The 20,023-nt window shown below is 46.5% G+C and overlaps 1 protein-coding gene across 2 annotated transcripts in view; it reads left to right on the top strand.

Annotated features, from left to right (window-relative positions):
- The first annotated feature begins 2,456 nt into the window (after positions 1-2,456).
- HNF4A (hepatocyte nuclear factor 4 alpha) overlaps positions 2,457-20,023 on the top strand; it is a 77,125-nt gene continuing 59,558 nt past the window's right edge. For both annotated transcript variants that reach the window (XM_055266386.2, XM_055266385.2), the window contains exon 1: positions 2,457-2,611. In XM_055266386.2, coding sequence (XP_055122361.1) covers positions 2,563-2,611 — 49 coding nt within the window. In that variant the 5' untranslated portion in view covers positions 2,457-2,562. The remainder of the gene's footprint in view (positions 2,612-20,023) is intronic.

The following is a 20,023-nucleotide window of genomic DNA, read 5'->3' as shown; positions in this document are numbered from 1 at the left end:
GGTGAAACCCCGTCTCTACTAAAAATACGAAATTAGCCAGGCGTGGTAGTGCGTACCTGTAATCCCAGCTACTTGGGAGGCTGAGGCAGGAGAATTGCTTGAACCCAGGTGGCGGAGGTTAAAGTGAGCCGAGATTTCACCGCTGCACTCCAGCCTGGGCAACAAGAGCAAAACTCTGTCTCAGAAAAAAAAAAAAAAGAACAGATTTAATGAAGCTTCTTGAGTCTCAGTTTTTACATCTGTAAAATGGGAATATTGACTATGACAATTCAATGACATTAAGAACATACAATGCTGACAAACTAAACAGTTCATAAACGCCAGTGGTTGTCATTCTCATTATCCTGGTGCTCAGGAAGGCAATGTGAGACCTGTTGAAATAGCATGGGCTTTGGGGTCAGATGATGCTGAATTCCAGTTCTGCGTCAGCTCCTTCCTAGTTATGTGACCTCATGATGCCACGTCACGCAGGGGGTCACATACCACTTAAATCTCCAGAACACTTTGGGAAAATGACATAGGGTTAGCAAACCTCCCCTACCCTCATATAAAAATATTAATACTTTTTTTTTTTTTGAGATGGAGTCTGGCTTTGTTGCCCAGGCTGCAGTGCAGTAGTGCAATCTCGGCTCACTGCAACATTTGCCTCCTGGGTTCAAGCGATTCTCCTCCTTCAGCCTCCTGAGTAGCTGCGATTACAGGTGATCGCCACCACACCAAGCTAATTTTTGTATTTTTAGTAGAGATGGGATTACACCATGTTGGCCAGCCTGGTCTCGAACTCCTGACCTCAAGTGATCCACCTGCCTCAAGCCTCCCAAAGTGCTGGGATTACAGGCATGAGCCACCACGCCCAACCAGGAATATTAATACTTTTTTTTTTTAAATCCAACAGGAATTTATTTATTTATTTATTTATTTATTTATTTATTTATTTATTTTGAGATGGAGTCTTGCTCTGTTGCCCAGGCTGGAGTGCAGTGGCACAATCTTGGCTCACTGCAACCTCTGTCTCCCTGATTCAAACGATTCTCTTGCCTCAGCCTCCCGTTTGCCACCATGCCCAGCTAATTTTTTATTTTTAGTAGAGATGGGGTTTCACCATGTTGGTCAGGCTGGCCTCAAACTCCTGACCTCGTGATCGGCTGACCTCGGCCTCCCAACATGCTGAGATTACAGGCATGAGCCACTGCGTCCTGCCCCAAAATCTAACGTTTGTTGTCACTATTGTTTTACAAAAGAAAGGACATTTTAATGCAACCCATGCCCATCCATAGGGGCTGAAGGTCCCTCTGAGGTGATTGATAAAGCTGAAAAAAGAGACTATGGGAAGAGAAGAGGAATATATCAATTAGCTATTTTAGAGGCAGGGCAAACTATGAGCTAGGTATTTCTATAAGGAAATGAAATAATTTACTAAAAAACATACAGCAAGAAAATAGTAGAGCTGGAGTTTTCTGATTTTTTCTGAGTCCAGAATTTGTTTCACTGTTCTCATTTCAGCTCTCTCTAACAGGATGAATGACCTTGATTTCAGAATCCCCAAGCAGGTGGTGAGATCCAAAATTGAGACAAAAGAAACGGGGCTGTTCCAAAAAAAAGCTAGGTGGCAGGTGTCTAACATGCCAGGGAGCTAAAACAGGGTATGCAAGTTTCAGCAGCAGGTTGAATTTAGAATGGGGAGGGAGACCAGAGGAGACGCCAGACAGGATGACTTTGTCCCATTGGCCTGGAGGCAGACCCATGTTTCTGTTTCTCCACCCCTCATATCACCCACCAGTTTGTAATAGTATCTTTGAATGACGATCTGATTAACGTCTGTCTTCTCCATTAGTCCACAAGTTTTGGGGGTACATCTACTTTGCTCATTTCCATATCACCAGAGTCTAGCACAAGGCCTGGCACATAGTAGGTGCTCAATAAATATGTTAGCTGAAAGGAAGATAACACCTCTATGTACTAGCGGTGAGACTCCAGCATGCAATTTCTTTCTGTCCTTCAGTCTCTTCATCTCAAGGTTTAATTTAAATATGGTAACGCCTGTATGCAACTCCCAGCATCCAGTAGGCACCCACTAAAGACAGTTCTCCGCCCTCCTTTTTCCCTCTGCCCCTCCCTCGGTTTTCCCACTACTTCCTGCATGGTGACACACCCATAGTTTGGAGCCATAAAACCCAACCCAGGTTGGACTCTCACCTCTCCAGCCCTTTCTGCTCGGGCCCTGTCCTCAAACTGGGGGGCTGATGTCCCCATACACCTGGCTCTGGGTTCCCCTAACCCCAGAGTGCAGGACTGGGACCCGAGTGGACCTCAGGTCTGGCTGGGTCACCATTGCCATGGAGACAGCAACAGTCCCCAGCCGCAGGTTCCCTAAGTGACTGGTTACTCTTTAACGTATCCACCCACCTTGGGTGATTAGAAGAATCAATAAGATAACCGGGCGGTGGCAGCTGGCCGCACTCACCGCCTTCCTGGTGGACTGGCTCCTGGTGGCTCTGCTGCTGCTGCGAGCGGGCCCCTGCTCCTCCATGCCCCCGGGTCTCCGGCTGGCTGGGCTTGGCCATGGTCAGTGTGAACGCGCCCCTCGGGGCTCCAGTGGAGAGTTCTTATGGTAAGTGGGGCTGGGGGAAGACTGGACAGGGCGGGGCTGCGGTCAGCTTTGGGAGGCCATGGGACACCTCCCCGTGTGTTTCTTACGGGCCCAAAGCCCCTCCTAGAGCTCCTCTGGAAGGGCAGGAAGCCCCACGGAGGCAATGTGACTGCTTCCCTAAGCTCTCAAGCCAGGGCATGGCCTGCTTGGTGTGAGAAGTGCTGGGAGGGGCCGAGAAGCCCTGGGGCAGGGGCTTGGCTCATTTTGTCTGTCCAGAGGCCTTCCTGGGAATGCATCTCAGGGGTCTTTCCAAAACCCCACAGAGGGTGGGGCTTGGAAGCACCGCCCTGCTTCGCTGCGGGGCAAATTGAGGTCCACCAAGAGAGCCTTGCTGGGCCTAGGTCACGTTGCTGGTGCATTATCAAGCTGGGCGTGGGACCGGGCGGCTGGGTCCCTCCGCACCTCCGTTGGCTCTGGATAATGGGAAGGAGGTCGAAAGCGCCGCGCAGGGTGGAGCGTTGGAAATTGAGAATATCTCGTGCGGACGTGTGAAACTCAGATGCAGGACTAGACAGCATGTGTTACTGAGAGTGAAAGGTTCAGGCTCACTCCTTAGGGTGACCGCCACATTGGAAGTAACCCAATGTCCCTCAGCAGAGGGAAGACGGGTAAATAAAGCATGAGACGTCTTTACAATGGAATGCTATCCCATTGTCCAAGGAAACAACGCACATCTGTGTGTGACAGGGAAGAACCTCTCAGTTAAATTAAGTGAAAACGGTACACTGGAGAACTGTATAGTTGCTGATAGCGAAACGGATATAGATGTATATATGTACAGACACGTTATAGATGTATATATGTACACACATGTATACATGTACATTCCACACATAGAAAATCCGTGGAATGACACGATAAAATTGGTGACAGGTTTGTTTCTGAGGAGGGAAATTCAAGGGAATGTTTGTTTTATCTTTTGGGGACACATTTTGGATTTTTTAAAAGCTGGGTGCCTTTTATAAACCTGTTCAAATCGCACACCTGCACAGAACTTGGCCTCTGGAATACAGTAGACCTAGGGTCTAGCTGTGACTGTCGCATGACTCAACATTCACATGCCTCTTGCTTTCTTTCTGAAGTGGAGACAGGACTAGGATGTGTCTTAAGATCACGGTGGATGCCATGGGGAGCAAGGGTGTAAAGCCACGTGCATTGCAAAGACGCAATCAACATTTATGTCATCAATCACTGAGGACAGAGGGCCAGTGAATGACAGAATCAGGGCCTGATCTCCTGACTCTAGTCAGGGAGAATCTTCTTTGCTTTGACCCCCATCAAACAGGAATATGTGATGCACTGGAAATGGCAGAGGCTGAAGAAACCAACAGCCTGGGAACCCATCCCACACACCAGCTGTGTGACCTTGGGCAAGACATTTCCCCTCTCTGAACCTATTTCCTCATCTGTAAAATGAAGATAACAACGGGACCTATCTCCCAGAGGGCGGGGAGATTAGAGGAGATAGCATAGAGGAGATTAAGGGTGAGGCCACCCTTAATCCACAATTTTAAGACCTGGGGTAAAGATGCCAATGGATGACTTGGTTGAACCTGTGGCCAGAGGGAGACATTGTCTCTCAAACGGGCCGGATAGCTTCTGGGGAAGGACAGCCCAGGTCATAAGGCTAAGCTAGGGGTGAACAGAAGGCCCCACAGTGTCTCTTAAAGGATGATACAATAATATAACCTGACAGCCTTCCACTGTTAGGATGTCCTCATGTCTCTTCATCTCTGCCCCTGTGTCGTACTCATTATATAGCAAGCATTCAGTAATTATTAGAATGGTTGCTTGTATCAACGGGTAGGTGGGTGAATGGATGGATGAATGGGTTAGTGAATGTTCTACTATTATCTCTCAGACAGCTGTTTCATTTTCCAAACAGCTGTCTGAGATAAATAATATTGTAATCTCCAATGACAGAAGAGAAAACTAAGGTTCGAGATTAAAAAAAAAACACACAAACAACAAAAAATGTCATCTGACTTGAGACTTGACACAATCCAGCTGTTGCTGGCCCTCTGCTCTAGGCCACAGATATGGCTGGACAGAGAAAGAAGAACTCCAGTGACCTTGCAACACATCCACAAAAAATGAGCACTTTTGTCCTGGGGCAGTGGAACATTCACTGCAGTGTATGTGTGCCTGTGTGTATGTGTGTGAGAGTGGCTGAAAGACCCTGATTTGATATTTTTGATAAAATACATCTGGGTTAGCATCCTAGATCTACCTTTCTTAAAAAAAAAAAAAAAAAAAAAGCTGTGTGGTCTTGTGAGTCAAATCATTACCCCTCTCTGAGCTTCACATGTTTTATCTGTAAAATGAGCTAGTGAAGTCTGCTGGGAGGCTCCAGAAAAAAAAAAAAGAAAGAAAGAAAAGAAAAATTTGCTTTCTGAGAAAAGAAACAAGTGCCCCGAGGAAACAAAACCCCTCTCCCAGGCTGGGTGCAGTGGCTCACGCCTGTAATCCCAGCACTTTGGGAGGCTGAGGCGGGCAGATAACTTGAGATTAGGAGTTTGAGACCAGCCTGGCCAACACGGCAAAACCCCATCTCTACTAAAAATACAAAAATCAGCCAGGCATGATGGCACATGCCTGTAATTCCAGCTACTTGGGAGGCTGAGGCATGAGACTCACTTGAACCTGGGAGGTAGAGGTTGCATTAAGCCGAGATCATGCCACTGCCACTCCAGCTTGGGCAACAGAACAAGACTCTATCTCAAAAACAACAAAACAAAACAAAAAAACAAAAAACCTTCTTCTGGGGTTCTCTAATGGGGATAACATTAATCATCTCCTAAGATGACTACAGCAGAGGTGCATTGGTGGGTCAGGGACATGGCACATAGCAGAGCCTTAGTTAGAGGCAGAGGAAGACATGGCTGTTGTGAGGATCAAATGGAAGCATCCATGAGTGCTTAGAACAGTGCTGGGTCCAGAGCAAGCATGCAAGAAATCTTCGTTGTGGTTTCGTGTTTTTGAGCTTTAGCAGGACTCCGAAGAGCTGCTTTTTGGTGTGGTGATGCTGGGGACTTGGCCCTCCCTGGACTTCCGGTGCTTCCACAGCACACTGGATTTGGCTTTGCGGTTCTTGTCATCGCTCTGATCATAGTTGTTGGTGTGAATTGTGGTGTCTGGCTCCCCCACCAGACTATAAACTCCGTGAGCTTTGGGACCTGGGTGGTTTGTTCAGCCTTGTTTGTCTCACAATGTCTCACATGGTGACTGGCACAGAAGAAATGCACAATACGCATTTGTTGGATGAGTGAAATGATGGGCTTAAAACAGCGCTACAACGATGATCATCAATGTCAGCCAGATCCCATTCTCTTCCCTTCCTTCCTCTCTGCCCTCCTCACTGCGTTGGCTTTGGTCCTTGTATTTGCCCCATTATAACCCAAACTGGCTGTCCCAGCATCAGTTGTCATGTCTGCCTGTCTGAAGCTGGAGGCAGGAGGAGAAGACGTTTTCCTCAGTGCCCTTGTTTCTTTTACCCAAAAGTAAAACTTCCCCAGAAACCTCCTGGCAGACTCCCCTAGTTCAAGGAAAGCTGGGAAGACAAGTATGTAGTGGAAAGAGATGGGAAAGCCAAGACAGGCCTAGACCAGTGATTTTTCTCTTGGGGTGTGGCACACTCCTGCTCCAAACAGAACTGAAGCTCTCGTTTCTCAGCCTCAGCACTGTTAACTTTTTGGCCTGGAAGATTCCCTGTGGCAGGGGGCTGTCCTGTGCATTGTAGGATGTTAAGCAGCATCCCTGGCCTTTACTCTACTCCCCAGATGCCAGTAACATCTCTTCCCATCAGTTTTGCCAATGAAACATGTCTCCAGAAAGCCAAATGTACCCTGGGGCACATATAACCCCACTGTGTTATAGGAGAACAAGGTAGTTCTAGGGAGTGTCTACCACAATGGAGTAGAGTAGACTGTGACTCTTGTGTTGTTCTGCTTTGAGTGCCAGGATCTTGCTCAGTGCCAATCTGGGACTACCCTGAGTAACTGCGAGGATGAGATGCTAAGCATGCATATCTGTGTGCTAACCTGACTCCTGGCCTTATTACTTTTCTACCCTTATTTTCCCTTTAACAAGTTTCCCTTGGTTATTTATTTTGCTTCTTTGGTAGTTGCTCGATTCTGTAAGTACCTCAAATCTCCTTGAAGGAAAGGTCTGTATCTATCTCATTCTTTTTGTTATAGTCCAGCCTTCCACAGGGCTTGATCCCATGTAGACCTTGACTGAAGGCTAATTGAGTGGATGAATGAATAGGCAGATGGATGGATGAATGAATGTATGTTTGGGTGGGTGGATAGGTGGATGGACTGATGAATGAATGTGATGTGATGAATGGATGTGATAAATGGGTGGAGGGATGCATGAATGGAATAGATGGAGAAATAGCTGGATGGATGAGACAAATGAGTGAGTAACTGGGGAGATGGCTGGGTGGATAGATGGGTGGATGGATTAATAAAAAGATGTTATGGGTGGATGGGTGGGTGTAGAGGATGATTAATGGATGGGTAAGTAGATGGATGAGATGGATGGAAAGATATGTAGGTGCATGTGATAAACGGATGAATAGCTGGATAGATGGGTAGGTGGTTAGGGGAAGGATGGATGGACAAATGATGTGATGAGTGGGTAGATGAAAAGATGGATGGATGGATGGATAAGAAGGGTTGGGCTGAGGTGGCCTGGAATAGCAGCATCTTCAAGTGCTGCAGACAGGACAAGCGAAGAGACAGGGGATGTCAACAATCTTCCATCAGGGCAATACTGTCTATCTGTTTTTAAGTGCCAGGTGAGCCTAATTTTTCCTAGCTATGTAGGCCTAGTCCTTTTGACCAATAGCATCAGCTTGAGGACAGATCAGAGGCCATTGTCAGAGGCAGTTTGGTCACGTGGCTCTGCCCCTTGAAGCTCTGTGATGATGGTGCTTTGCTTCAGTTCTCTGTTCCTCAGTTAACTTCACCCATCAGATGAACCTTGGTTGTTGTGAAGATTCCATGAGCTAATGAAAGAGAAAAGGTAACAGAAGCTATAACGAACATGCTGTGTCCTTGTGAAGGGTGGATAGGCCCAAAGTCGAGTAGGACCCCAGGTGCTGGCTGGCTATGGGACTGTGTCCAATATCAGGCTATGGCTATTCCCACCCTTCATTCTCAAAATATGGCCGCTCTCCAGCCCTTCCCCTATCTCCCCTCCCACATCACCTTCCCATCCTACCTCAATTCAGTCTTCAGCCCCCATGAGTCACAAACCTGGTTGCACATAGGAAACTTTTTTTTTTTTTTTTTTTTTTTTTTTTTGAGACGGAGTCTCACTCTGTCGCCCAGGCTGGAGTGCAGTGGCGCAATCTCGGCTCACTGCAAGCTCCGCCTCCCGGGTTCACGCCATTCTCCTGCCTCAGCCTCTCCGAGTAGCTGGGACTACAGGCGCCCGCCACCACGCCCGGCTAATTTTTTGTATTTTTAGTAGAGATGGGGTTTCACCGTGGTCTCGATCTCCTGACCTCGTGATCCGCCCGCCTCGGCCTGCCAAAGTGCTGGGATTACAAGTGTGAGCCACCGCGCCCGGCCCGGGAAACTTTTTAAAACAATTTTAGGGCTCCACTCCAGACCCAGTTAATCAGAGTCTCCTGGGGTGAGTTCCAAGAATCTGTAATTTTTTGAGCTCCTTATGTGATTTAGGGTATGCAGTTCAGTTGAGGTATGGAAACCATTGCCTTACTTTGTCCCATTTAGTAAACAGAGGAACTAAATATCCAAAATGCATCTTGCCTCCACCCAGAAGCCTCCCGTATTCATTAATTCATTCTTCATTTGTTCATTTCTTCAAGAAACTTCCACTGGAGGCTTATGGTATTTAAGACATTTTGTAAGGCACTGGGGGAACACAGGAGGATAAAACTTTGCTTCATGTGGTGGCTCATGCCTGTAATCCCAGCACTTTGGGAGGCCAAGGTGGGTGGATCACCTGAGGTCAGGAGTTAGAGACCGAGGAGAGGTGGAGGTTGCAGTGAGCCGAGATCACGCCACTGCACTCTAGCCTGGCGACAAGAGTCAGACTCTGTCTCAAAAACAAAACAAAACAAAACAAAAACAACAAAAAAACAACTTTGCTTCAGATCTTAAACAGTGCTCAGTTTGGCGGGAGGACAGACAAGCCAGCAACAACAAAAGACAGAGTGCCATGATAAGGACAGTGAAGGCACCGTGGGATACAGAGGGACTTAGGAGAAGGGGAAGGGGGTCACAGACTTCTTGACCTTGGAGGAGTAGACTGATATCTAAACTGGAACCTAGGTTTAGCAGGAGTCAGCTGGGAGAAGAGATGGTGGGGAAGAGTTTTCCCAGCTGAGGGAACAGCATATGAAAAGGCCTGGAGCCTGGCCACACACTGCTCTGATTTTACTTATATTTGACTGCAATTAACTCCACCCTTTACTGAAAGTATCTTGAGACTTGCCTGGTTGTTTCATGATCGATTAATGTTATTCCTAAAAGCATGCTGAGGCTGGGCATGGTGGCTTATGGTGGATTACCCGCCTGTAATCCCGGCACTTTGGGAGGCTAAGGCGGGTGGATCACTTGAGATCAGGAGTTTGAGACCAGCCTAGCCAACATGGTGAAACCCTGTCTCTACTAAACATACAAAAATTAGCTGGACGTGGTGCCAGGCACCTGTAATCCCAGCTACTCAGGAGGCTGAGGCAGGAGAATCACTTGAACCCAGGTGGTGGAGGTTGCGGTGAGCCAGGGTTGTACCACTGCACTCCAACCTGGGCAACAAAGGGAAACTTGTATAAAAAAAAAAAAAAAAGCATGTTGAGATGCTTAAGTGAAGGAATTGTGCCTTCCATTTTTCGTGAGTCATATGCCTGTAGCATAAGGATGGGTCAATGATAAGGAAAGAAATTTGTTTTCGTTTATGCCCTTTTATGTAATTGGCAAGATGCTGGCTATTTGATATGTTTCCTCCCTTTTAAGCCTTGCAATAACCCATCCAAGTAGGAAGTATTATCTTCATTTTATAAACAAAGAAATTGAGATTCAGAGTTGTTAAGTCGCGTTTCCCTGCATTGCCCAGCAAATAGGTGATTAAAATCTAGTCTGACACCAAATCTTCATTCTTTCAGCTATCACGTCATAATAGCACCCAAGGGCGCTACCACCTACTACCACCTACTAGCTGTGTGACCTCGAGTAAATGACTCAATCTTCTTTTTTTTTTTTTTTTTTGAGACGGAGTCCCACTCTGCTGCTGAGACTGGAGTGCAATGGTACGATCCTGGCTCACTGCAACCTCTGCGTCCTGGGTTCAAACAATTCTCCTGCCTCGGTCTCCCGAGTAGCTGCCTGCTACCATGCCTGGATAATTTTTTGTATTTTTAGTAGAGATGGGGTTTCACCATGTTCACCAGGCTAGTTTTGAACTCCTGACCTCAAGTGATCTGCCTGCCTCGGCCTCCCAAAGTGCTGGGATTACAGGCCTGAGCCACTGCGCCCGGCCGACTCAATCTTTTTTGCCTCAGTTTCTTCATCTGTCAAATGGGGCTGATGATAATACCATTTACTTCATAGGGTTGTTGTGAGAAATAAAGTCAATATTTGCAAAGTGCTGAGTGTCTAGCACATAGAAAGTGCTATGTGAATTTGAACTATTATTATTATTATTATACCTATAGAGTGTGCATCTACTATATGCAAAGGACTGGATGCTTACTAGGTGTTAGCATCGTTTTGGCTGTTGTAGAAACAACAGAGATGAATAAGGAATAGATAACTGGTCCCAGGATGCAACTGTCTCTGGCTGGAGAGTAAGGACAAGGCTTTGTTGCAAGCCTTCTGGGGCCCTAGGATGCCCAGGGTCTCCTCTTGGGGGTGCTGGTTCATAGATGGGGGACTGTGTGGCTCCTTCACAGAGGAAGAGGCAGATGAGAGGCATAGAAAGAGAGGGGACAGACCTATCCTCATCAGAGACCTGGGAGATGGCTCTGGCCCTGGCGCTGGGTGGCTGTTTGTGACCTCACTCAAGTCCTTCTCCTGTTGTTTCTCCATCTCCTCTTTCTTTTTTTTTGAGACAGAGTCTCAATGTCACCCAGTGGCTCTATCTCAGCTCACTGCAACCTCCACCTCCTGGGTTCAAGCAATTCTCACACCTCAGCCTCCCAAGTAGCTGGGATTGCATGTGCGTGCCACCACACCTGACAAATTTTTGTAGTTTTGGTAGAGATGGGGTTTCACCATGTTGGCCAAGCTGGACTTCTGGCCTCTTGTGATCCTTCCACCTCAGCCTCCCAAAGTGCTGGGATTACAGGTGTGAGCCACAGCACCCAGCCTCCATTTCCTCTTTTGAGAAATAGAGGTATGACGACCACCTGGCTCAGCAGTTGTCACACAGTATTCCCTGGGTCCTAAGAGTCAGGAAAGATGCTTCAGGGTTCACTTTGAGGGTAATGTGGGTAGGGACATGTTCAAATGGACTAGGGCTTAGCCTCCCCCCACCCTTCAACCTCTGGTTCCATCAGAGACACTTCTTTTTGACTTTTGTATATTTCTTTTTATTTTATTTTAGAGACAGTGGTCTCGCTATGTTGCCCAGGCAAGCCTCAAACTCCTGGGCTCAAGCAATCCTCCTGCCTCAGCCTCCCAGCCCCTGGGATTACATGCTCATGCCACTGCACCCGGCACTCTGTTTTGACTTTTAAATGAAATATTTAATGGAGGGTCTCCACATTTCAAAAACATTTGGAAAATCAGAAGACCACACCAGTGTGTTTCAAACTGCAATCTTAACCCAGTAGTAGGTCATGAAATTTTTTTTTCTTTTTTTTTCCTAGATGGAGTCTTGCTCTGACACCCAGGCTGGAGTGCAGTGGCACGATCTTGGCTCACTGCAACCTCCGCCTCCTGGGTTCAAGCAATTCTCTGCCTTAGCTTCCTGAGTAGCTGGGATTACAGATGCCCGCCACCATGCCCAGCTACTTTTTGTATTTTTACTAGAGATGAACTTTCACCACCTTGGCCAGGCTGCTCTTGAACTCCTGACTTCGTGATCCACCTGCCTCGACCTCCCAAAGTGCTGGGGTTACAGGTATGAGCCACCGTTCCCGGCCGGTCCTTCAATTTGTTGGGATTGTATTAGTTCAGACAATCTAGCTTATGTAACAAGCAAATGCAGACTTTAAGTTAGAAGTTTATTGACCTCTGTGGCATAGTCATCCAGGGACCCCTAAGGTCACCCTAGCCCAGAGAGACACTTTCACTTCTACTCACATTCCATTGGTGAGAACTAGTCACATGGCCCTTGACAAATGCAAAGGGGTCTGGAAGATGTGGTCCCTAGCGGGGAGGGACTAGCTCTAAAGTTTGGAAAGGGGAGCATGAATTAGTTGGTACACAGTTGATCGTCTCTGCAGTAGGGTCATGCTCACACGTCCCTCCACACACACACGTTAAATATGTATAACAAGTGTAAATACACAATTTAAAAAATTATCTTTTTTTTTTGGCTTGTTTTTGTTTTGTTGTTGTTTTTGAAACAGGGTCTTGCTCTGTCACGTGGGCTACAGTGAGCCACAATCATGATTCACTGCAGCCTCAACCTCCCAAGCTCAAGCAATCCTTCCATCTAAGCCTCCCAAGTAGCTGGGACCACAGGTGCATGCCACCATGCCCAGCTAATTTTTTATTTTTATTTTTTTGTAGTGACAGGTCTTGCTGTGTTGCACAGGCTGGTCTCCTACTCCTGTACTCAAGCAATCTTCCTGCATCAGCCTCCCAAAATGCCAGGATTACAGGTGTGAGCCACCGCACCCGGCCTTTACAATTTTTTTTACATAAAATGTTTCAATAAAAAAGTGCATAGATAGTACAGAGATATCAATAAAGCAAATATGACAGAATGCAACCAGTTGGTGAATTTAGGCGAAAGGATACATCAGTGCTCACTATACTAGTCTTTCAAACTTTAAAGCTTGAAATTTTTCAAAGTAAAATATTGGAGAAAATGAAATTCTTAAAATTTGCTAGACCTATAAGTAGAATAAAACAATAAGTTATAACTAAAGTAAGATTTGGCCAGATGCAGTGGCTCATGCCTGTAATCCCAGCACTTTGGGAAGCTGAGGTGGGTGAATCACTTGACCCCAGGAGTTCAAGACCAGCCTGGGCGATATGGCAAAAACCCACCTCTACCAAAAACACAAAATTTAGCTGGGCATGGTGGTACATGCCTGTAGTCCCATCGACTCGGGAGGCTGAGGCAAGAGGATTGCTTGAGCCCGGGAGGTGAAGGTTGCTGTGAACCGAGATTACAACACCACACTCCAGCCTGGGTGATAGAGTGTAATCCTAGTGCTTTGAGAGGTCAAGGCAGAAAAATTGCCACCACATCTGGACTTAAAATAATATTTTTACTGAAGTATAACACTCAAAACAGAAAAAGGCACAAATCATCAATGTATCGCTTTATGAAATTTCACATTTTAACAAAAGAATGAAATAAAATAAAATAGAAAATATCAGAGCATTTCATGTAGTAAGAGTAAGATACGTATGTTTTTGAAACTTTTGTTTTATTTATATATATTTATGGATTTGTGCTTGCTGTTGTGATAATAGCAAAAATTTATAGAGTACTTACTAGGGTTTTACACATATTAATTCCTCATTCTCAAAATGTCCCTATGGGCCGGGCGCAGTGGCACACGCCTGTAATCCTAGTACTTTGGGAGCCCGAGGTGGGCGGATCACTTGAGGTCAGGAGTTCAAGACCAGCCTGGCCAACATGGTGAAATCCCATCTCTACTAAAAATTCAAAAATTAGCTGGGCATGGTGGCATGTATTGCACTCCAGCCTGGGCAACAAGAGCAAAACTCTACCTCAAAAAAAAAAAAAAAAAAAAAAATTGGGCTGGCCACAGTGGCTCAAAATGCCGTAATCCTAGCATTTTGGGAGGCTAAGTGGGGGGATCGTTTGAACCCAGGAGGTCGAGGCTGTAGTGAACAAACATCATGCCACTGCACTCCAGCTTGGATGATAGACTGAGACCCTGTCTCAAAAAAAGAGAAAGGAATATAAATAAATAAATGAAAATTTAAAAGGAAAAGAAAATATTTAAACACTATTTCAGACAATCTCAAATGTACCTGGAAACAGCTGGGACAGGAAGTCATGAAGGGAGTGGGCAGAGTTAGAGAAGGTCAGAGTACAGCCATGTTTCACATCCCAGCTGAAACTCCTCCAACAGCTTTGTATCACCCTTCAAATACAACCTGAGCTCTTTTTCTTTCTTTCTTTCTTTTTTTGTTTTTCTGAGATGGAGTCTCACTCTGTCGCCCAGGCCAGAGTGCAGTGGCACGATCTTGGCTCACTGCAACCTCCGCCTCCTAAGAAGCTGGGATTACAGGCGTGTGTCACCATGCCCAGCAATTTTTGTATTTTTAGTAGAGTCAGGGTTCTACCATGTTGCCAGGCTGGTCTCAAACTCCTGACCTCAAGCGATTTGTCCACCTTGGCCTCCCGTGAGCCACCGCGCCCGGCCCTGAGCTCTTTTCTTTGACCAGAAGGCCCCCACAGGCTCTGACTTTTGTCTGATAGTCTCTCATCTTTCTCCCTTTGCTCACTGCAGTCAGCCACACTGGCCTTTTGACAATCCTTCAGTCACACCAAGCACACTCCTGCCATTGGGCCTTTGTACTTGCTGTTCTCTCTGCCAGGAATGCCTTTTCCCCGGATCTTTGCATAGCTTATTTCTTCTCATAGTCAGGGCCTTAGTTCAAATGTCCTCCACTCAGAGCAGCCTCCCTTGAACACCCAAATCTAAGCCTGCCCCACCTCCATCCCTTGCTAGCAATTCCATTATCCTCTACAGCGCTGAAATTACGTATTCCTTGATCTGTTTATCATCTGTCTCCTTCACAGAAGTTCCATGACAGCAGGGAGTTAGGCTGTCTTGTCCCCTGCTGTATCCGCAGCATGTAGAACAGTGCTTGGCACACAGTAGGCGCCCCATAAATATTTGCGGAATGAGCAAATACAGATGGGGACAGCTGAGTCAGTAGGGTGAGCAGCTGGACGCGCCAGTGGTGGAGGGAGGAAACGGCAGCCTCTGCCTGGGCCTTGCCCTGGGTAAACAGACCTCCCTCTCCCCAGACAGCCACTGTTTGACGACTGTCTGCCATGGGCCTGGCTGAGCCTGGGCCGTCAAACTGCCAATGCCTCTGTATTCTCTGGGACAAGCAGTGGAGGCAGCCATACCTCCAGGAGAGTTTGTGAACGAGCAGGTCAGAAAGTTGTCCAAACAGGCATGAGGAAGGGCAGAAGAGGTGGGGAAACAGGGAGAGAGCGGGCGGCCCTGCCCTGGGCAGAGCCAGAGAAGCTGGAGGGAGGCCTGGGCGCTCCCCTGGGCAGTTTCCCAGGCAAACCCAGCTGCCTGCAGGGTTCAGCTGCCTGCAGGACTTAGCGCTGGGAGCAGGTTGTGGTCTCAGCTCTAGTTCTGACATACACAGTATCTCAGGTACTTGCCATTTGTAGGCCTTAGCTTCCTTACTTGTAAGTTAAAAGGCTACGGGCAGATTAGTGGCTTTCAAACAGTTTTTTTTGTTGTTGCTTTTTGTTTTTTGTTTTCTCGAGACGGAGTCTCAATCTTGTCGCCCAGGCTGGAATGCAATGGTTCGATCTCAGCTCACTGCAACCTCCGCCTCCCGGGTTCAAGTAATTCACCTGCCTCAGCCTCCCGAGTAGCTGGGATTACAGGCGCGTGCCACTACCGCCCGGCTGAGATTTGTATTTTTACTAGAGACGGGGTTTCATCATGTTGGCCAGGCTGATCTTGAACACAGCAAGATTCTATCTCTACAAAAAATACAAAAACTAGAGGCTGGGCCCAGTGGCTCACACCTGTAATCCCAGCACTTTGGGAGGCGGAGGTGGGCAGATCACTTGAGGTCAGGAATTCGAGATCAGCTTGGCCAACAATGGGAAATCCCATCTCTACTAAAAATGCAAAAATTAGCCAGGCATGCTGGAGCACGCCTGTAATCCCAGCTACTCAGGAGGCTGGGGCAGGAGAATCTCTTGAACCCAGGAGGTGGAGATTGCTCTGAGCCAAGATCGCCACTGCACTCCAGCCTGGGCGACAGAGCAAGACCCTGTCAAAAAAATAAATTAAAAAAAAAATCCCAACTTTCACCTCCTTTAAAAAAAAGTGAAGGTCTAGCAACACTGATACCTATGAGACAACAGTCTCCTGGAGCTACTTGAGATTTGCATGCTTCCTCTAATTTGCCACAGTCCCCACTATTCCTTAGTGTCCCCATACAGAAACTTATTAATGAACATAAATCACCATGTTTGCTGTATTGTTTTTCTTAGAGGAACGTGTGAACTTTGCTCACACCCTATCTGTTCCATTTATTTCAGTTACTTCTCTGGGTGAGGGCACTTGAGTGTGGGATGCCTGATCACTGAGACCAAAGTGAAGTTCATTTATTTGCATGAGCAATCTTCTATTTCATAGATTTACCATTTTTTTTTTTTTTTTTTTTTTGAGATGGAGTCTCACTCTGTCGCCCAGGCGGGAGTGCAGTGGCGCAATCTCGGCTCACTGCAAGCTCCGCCTCCCGGGTTCACGCCATTCTCCTACCTCAGCCTCTCCGAGTAGCTGGGACTACAGGCGCCCGCCACCACGCCCGGCTAATTTTTTTTTTTTGTATTTTTAGTAGAGACGGGGTTTCACCGTGGTCTCGATCTCCTGACCTCGTGATCCACCCGCCTCGGCCTCCCAAAGTGCTGGGATTACAAGCGTGAGCCACCACGCCCGACCGATTTACCATGTTTTTAAGCGACTACAAGAAAAGTTTAAATTATGTCTGTGGCTCACATTCTATTTCTATTGGCCAGCACTAGCCGGGTCCCTTGGATTCTATAGCAGTGTACAAGCTTGCTGCTAACTCATTCTGCCTCCATTTTCCATTCTTGCGTAGACCAATCCCAGTCAAATCTCTTGGGCTGGTGTCTTCTCCCCACCCCACAGTTATCTTTGGTGTCTCCACCCTGGTTGCCTGGCCACCTGTCTGTCCAGAGGATCCAGGCTCCAGAACTCCGGGCATGTCTTCTAGAATTCTCCATACGGGAAATGTCACTCCCAGCCCCCATCTGGCAGCCATTGTGTTTTCTTTATCAGACATTCACATAAAACAATAGTCAATTTGAAAGCTAAATACACATCCATTCTTCTGTCTCCAGCCTGTAAATTTACCCCAAATCCAGTAATTTGGGAGGTGGAGTTGGTGGGAAGAAGCTTTTTTTTTTTCCCCCCTTCTCCAGGGCAAATCGTATAGTTTTTTTGGAGATAAGATGGACTGAATTTGGGGGAAGAACACAGGTCCATCTACAGTGAAGGCTCAGACTTTGTTTTTGGAGGAGATGGTGTCATGGCTCCTCTGGGGAGATGAGATGAGAGAATCCTGAAGACTTAGGGGGCTGGGAGGAAAAGGAATCTTGGCAATGACAAAGACACCTTCAAATGAAGGGGCTAATATGGTAGTGGCTGAGAATTTGTGCTGCAGTCAGGAGGGCTTGGGTTAGAGCTACATCCACGGTACGACCTTGGACAGGTGACTTTATCTCTCTGGATCCTCAGTCTCCTCATCTGTAAAATGAGGATAAGAATAGACTTGACCTCCACTTCAACGAGAAGTTAAATGAGATATCCTAGCACTGCACTTTGCACATAAAGACTCTATAAATGTCAGCTATCATCATAAAGAGCCCAAAGTGGCATTTGGAGTAAATTTGATTTGTTTTTAAGAGATAGGGTTTTGCTGTGTCACCCAGGCTGGAGTGCAGTGGCATAGTCAAAACCCACTACAGCCTCAAATTCCTGGGCTCAAGCCATCCTCTCGCCTAAGCCTCACAAGCAGCTGAGACTACAGACACACACCACCATGCCTGGCTAACGTTTACTTTTTTTTTTTTTTTTTTCTTGAGACGGAGTCTTGCTCTGTCACCCAGGCTGGAGTGCAGTGGCACAATCTCGGCTCACTGCAAGCTCCGCCTCCCGGGTTCACGCCATTCTCCTGCCTCAGCCTCTCCAAGTAGCTGGGACTACAGGCGCCCGCCACCACGCCCGGCTAATTTTTTGTATTTTTAGTAGAGACGGGGTTTCACCATGGTCTCGATCTCCTGACCTCGTGATCCACCCGCCTCGGCCCCCCAAAGTGCTGGGATTACAAGCGTGAGCCACCACGCCCGGCCTAACGTTTACTTTTTAATTTTTTTAAGTTTTAAAATTTGCTGTAGAGATGGTGTCTCACTGTGTTGTCCAGGCTGGTCTCAAACTCCTAGCCTGAAATGATCCTTCCAACTCGGCCTCCCAAAGCACTGGGATTGCAGGTGTTAGCCACCACACCCAGCCTAGTTTAATTCTTTTTTAATCATCCTTCTCTGCATTTTTGTAATTCCTCTACCATGAACCTGCTTTAGTTAAGTGGGGGAGGAGAAATAAAACCAAACCCCTAAAAAACCCCTAATAAACCCCTAAACATGGGGTCCAACATGAAGTGTTACAGCTGGGAAAAGGTAAGAGATCCTATAGTTCAAACTACACACACCCATTTTTTTTAAATTAAACTTTTTAATTTTTTTGGAGATAGTCTTTCTCCATTGCCCAGGCTAGAATAATGGCACGATCTCGGCTCACTGCAACCTCTGCCTCCTGGGTTCAAGCAATTCTCCTGCCTCAGCCTCCTGAGTAGCTGGAACTACAGGCACGCGCCACCATGCCTGGCTGCTTTTTGTATTTTTAGTAGAGGTGGTGTTTCACCATGTTGGCTAGGCTGGTCTTGAACTGCTGACCTCTGGTGATCCACCCACCTCAGCCTCCCAAAGTGCTGGGATTACAGGTGTGAGCCACTGCGCCAGGCCTTAATTAAACTTTTAATTTAGATTCAGGTGGTACATGTACAGGTTTGTTACATGGGTATATTGTGTGACACTGAAGTTTAGGCTATGATTGAGCTCATCACCCAAGTAGTGAGCATAGTACCCAAGAGGCAGTTTTTTAGCCCTTGCCCTTCCTCTAGAAGTCCGCAGTGTCTGTTGTTCCTCTCTTGATGTCCATGTGTACCCAATGTTTAGCTTCCTTTTACAAGTGAGAACATGCAGTATTTGGTTTTTTGTTTCTGTGTTAATTCACTTAGGATGATGTCCTCCAGCTCCATTCATGGTGTGGCAAAAGACACGATTTTGTTCTCTTTTTTATTTTTTGACACTATCCTTGAACTTGGTTGAGGTTTTGTTCTCTTTTATGGCTGCATAGTATTGCATAGTATATGTACCACATTTTCATTATCCATTCCACTGTTGATGGGCACTTAGGTTGATTCCATGTCTTTCTATTGTTTTGTTTTGTTTGAGATAGAGTCTCACTGTCACCCAGGCTGGAGTGTAGTGGCGTGATCTCAGCTCACTGCAACCTCTGCCTCCCAGGTTCAAGTGATTCTCCTGTCTCAGCCTCCCAAGTAGCTGGGATTACAGGCATGTGCCACCATGCCTGGCTAATTTTTGTATTTTTAGTAGAGACACAGTTTTACCATGTTGGCCAGGTTGGTCTCGAACTCCTGACCTCAGGTGATCTGCCCGTCTCGGCCTCCCAAAGTGCTGGGATTACAGGCGTGAGCCACTGTGCCTGGCTGATATCTTTCTATTGTGAATAGTGCTGTGTAGAACATATGAGTACATGTGTTTTTTTGGTAGAACAATTCATTCTCCTTTGGTTATATACCAAATAATGAAATTGCTAAATTGAATGGTGGTTCTGTTTTAAGTTCTTCAAGAAATCTCCAAATAGCTTTCCACAGTGGCTGAACTAATTTACATTCCCACCAACAGTGTATAAGTGTTCCCTTTTTTCCACAGCCTTGCCAACATCTGTTATTTTTTTGACTTTTTAATGATAGCCATTCTTCAGATATCAAGGGTGGGGACAAAAAAAAGAAACTTAATAGTCATTTTGACTAGTGTGAGATGGTATCTCATGATTTCATTTGCATTTTTCTGATGATTAGTGATGTTGAACATTTTTTCATCTTTGTTGGCCCCTTGTACATCTTCTTTTGAGAAGTGTCTGTTCATGTGCTGTAACCACTTTTTGCTGGGGTTCTTTGTTTTTTGCTTGTTGAATTGTTTAACTTCCTTGTAGATTCTGGTAGATTCTAGTTCTTTGTAGAATTGTCAAGTCCCTTGTAGACCTTTGTTGGATGCATAGTTTGCAAATATTTTCTCCCATTCTGTAGGTTGCCTGTTTACTCTTGATAGTTTCTTTTGCTGTGTAGAGGCTCTTTAGTTTAATTAGGTGTCACTTGT

This window comes from Symphalangus syndactylus, chromosome 24 (genome assembly GCF_028878055.3).
Source record: "Symphalangus syndactylus isolate Jambi chromosome 24, NHGRI_mSymSyn1-v2.1_pri, whole genome shotgun sequence".
NCBI classification, from domain to species: Eukaryota; Metazoa; Chordata; class Mammalia; order Primates; family Hylobatidae; genus Symphalangus; species Symphalangus syndactylus.
The sequence above is the reverse complement of the archived record's forward strand: the minus strand, read 5'-3'. Positions and strand labels throughout refer to the sequence as shown.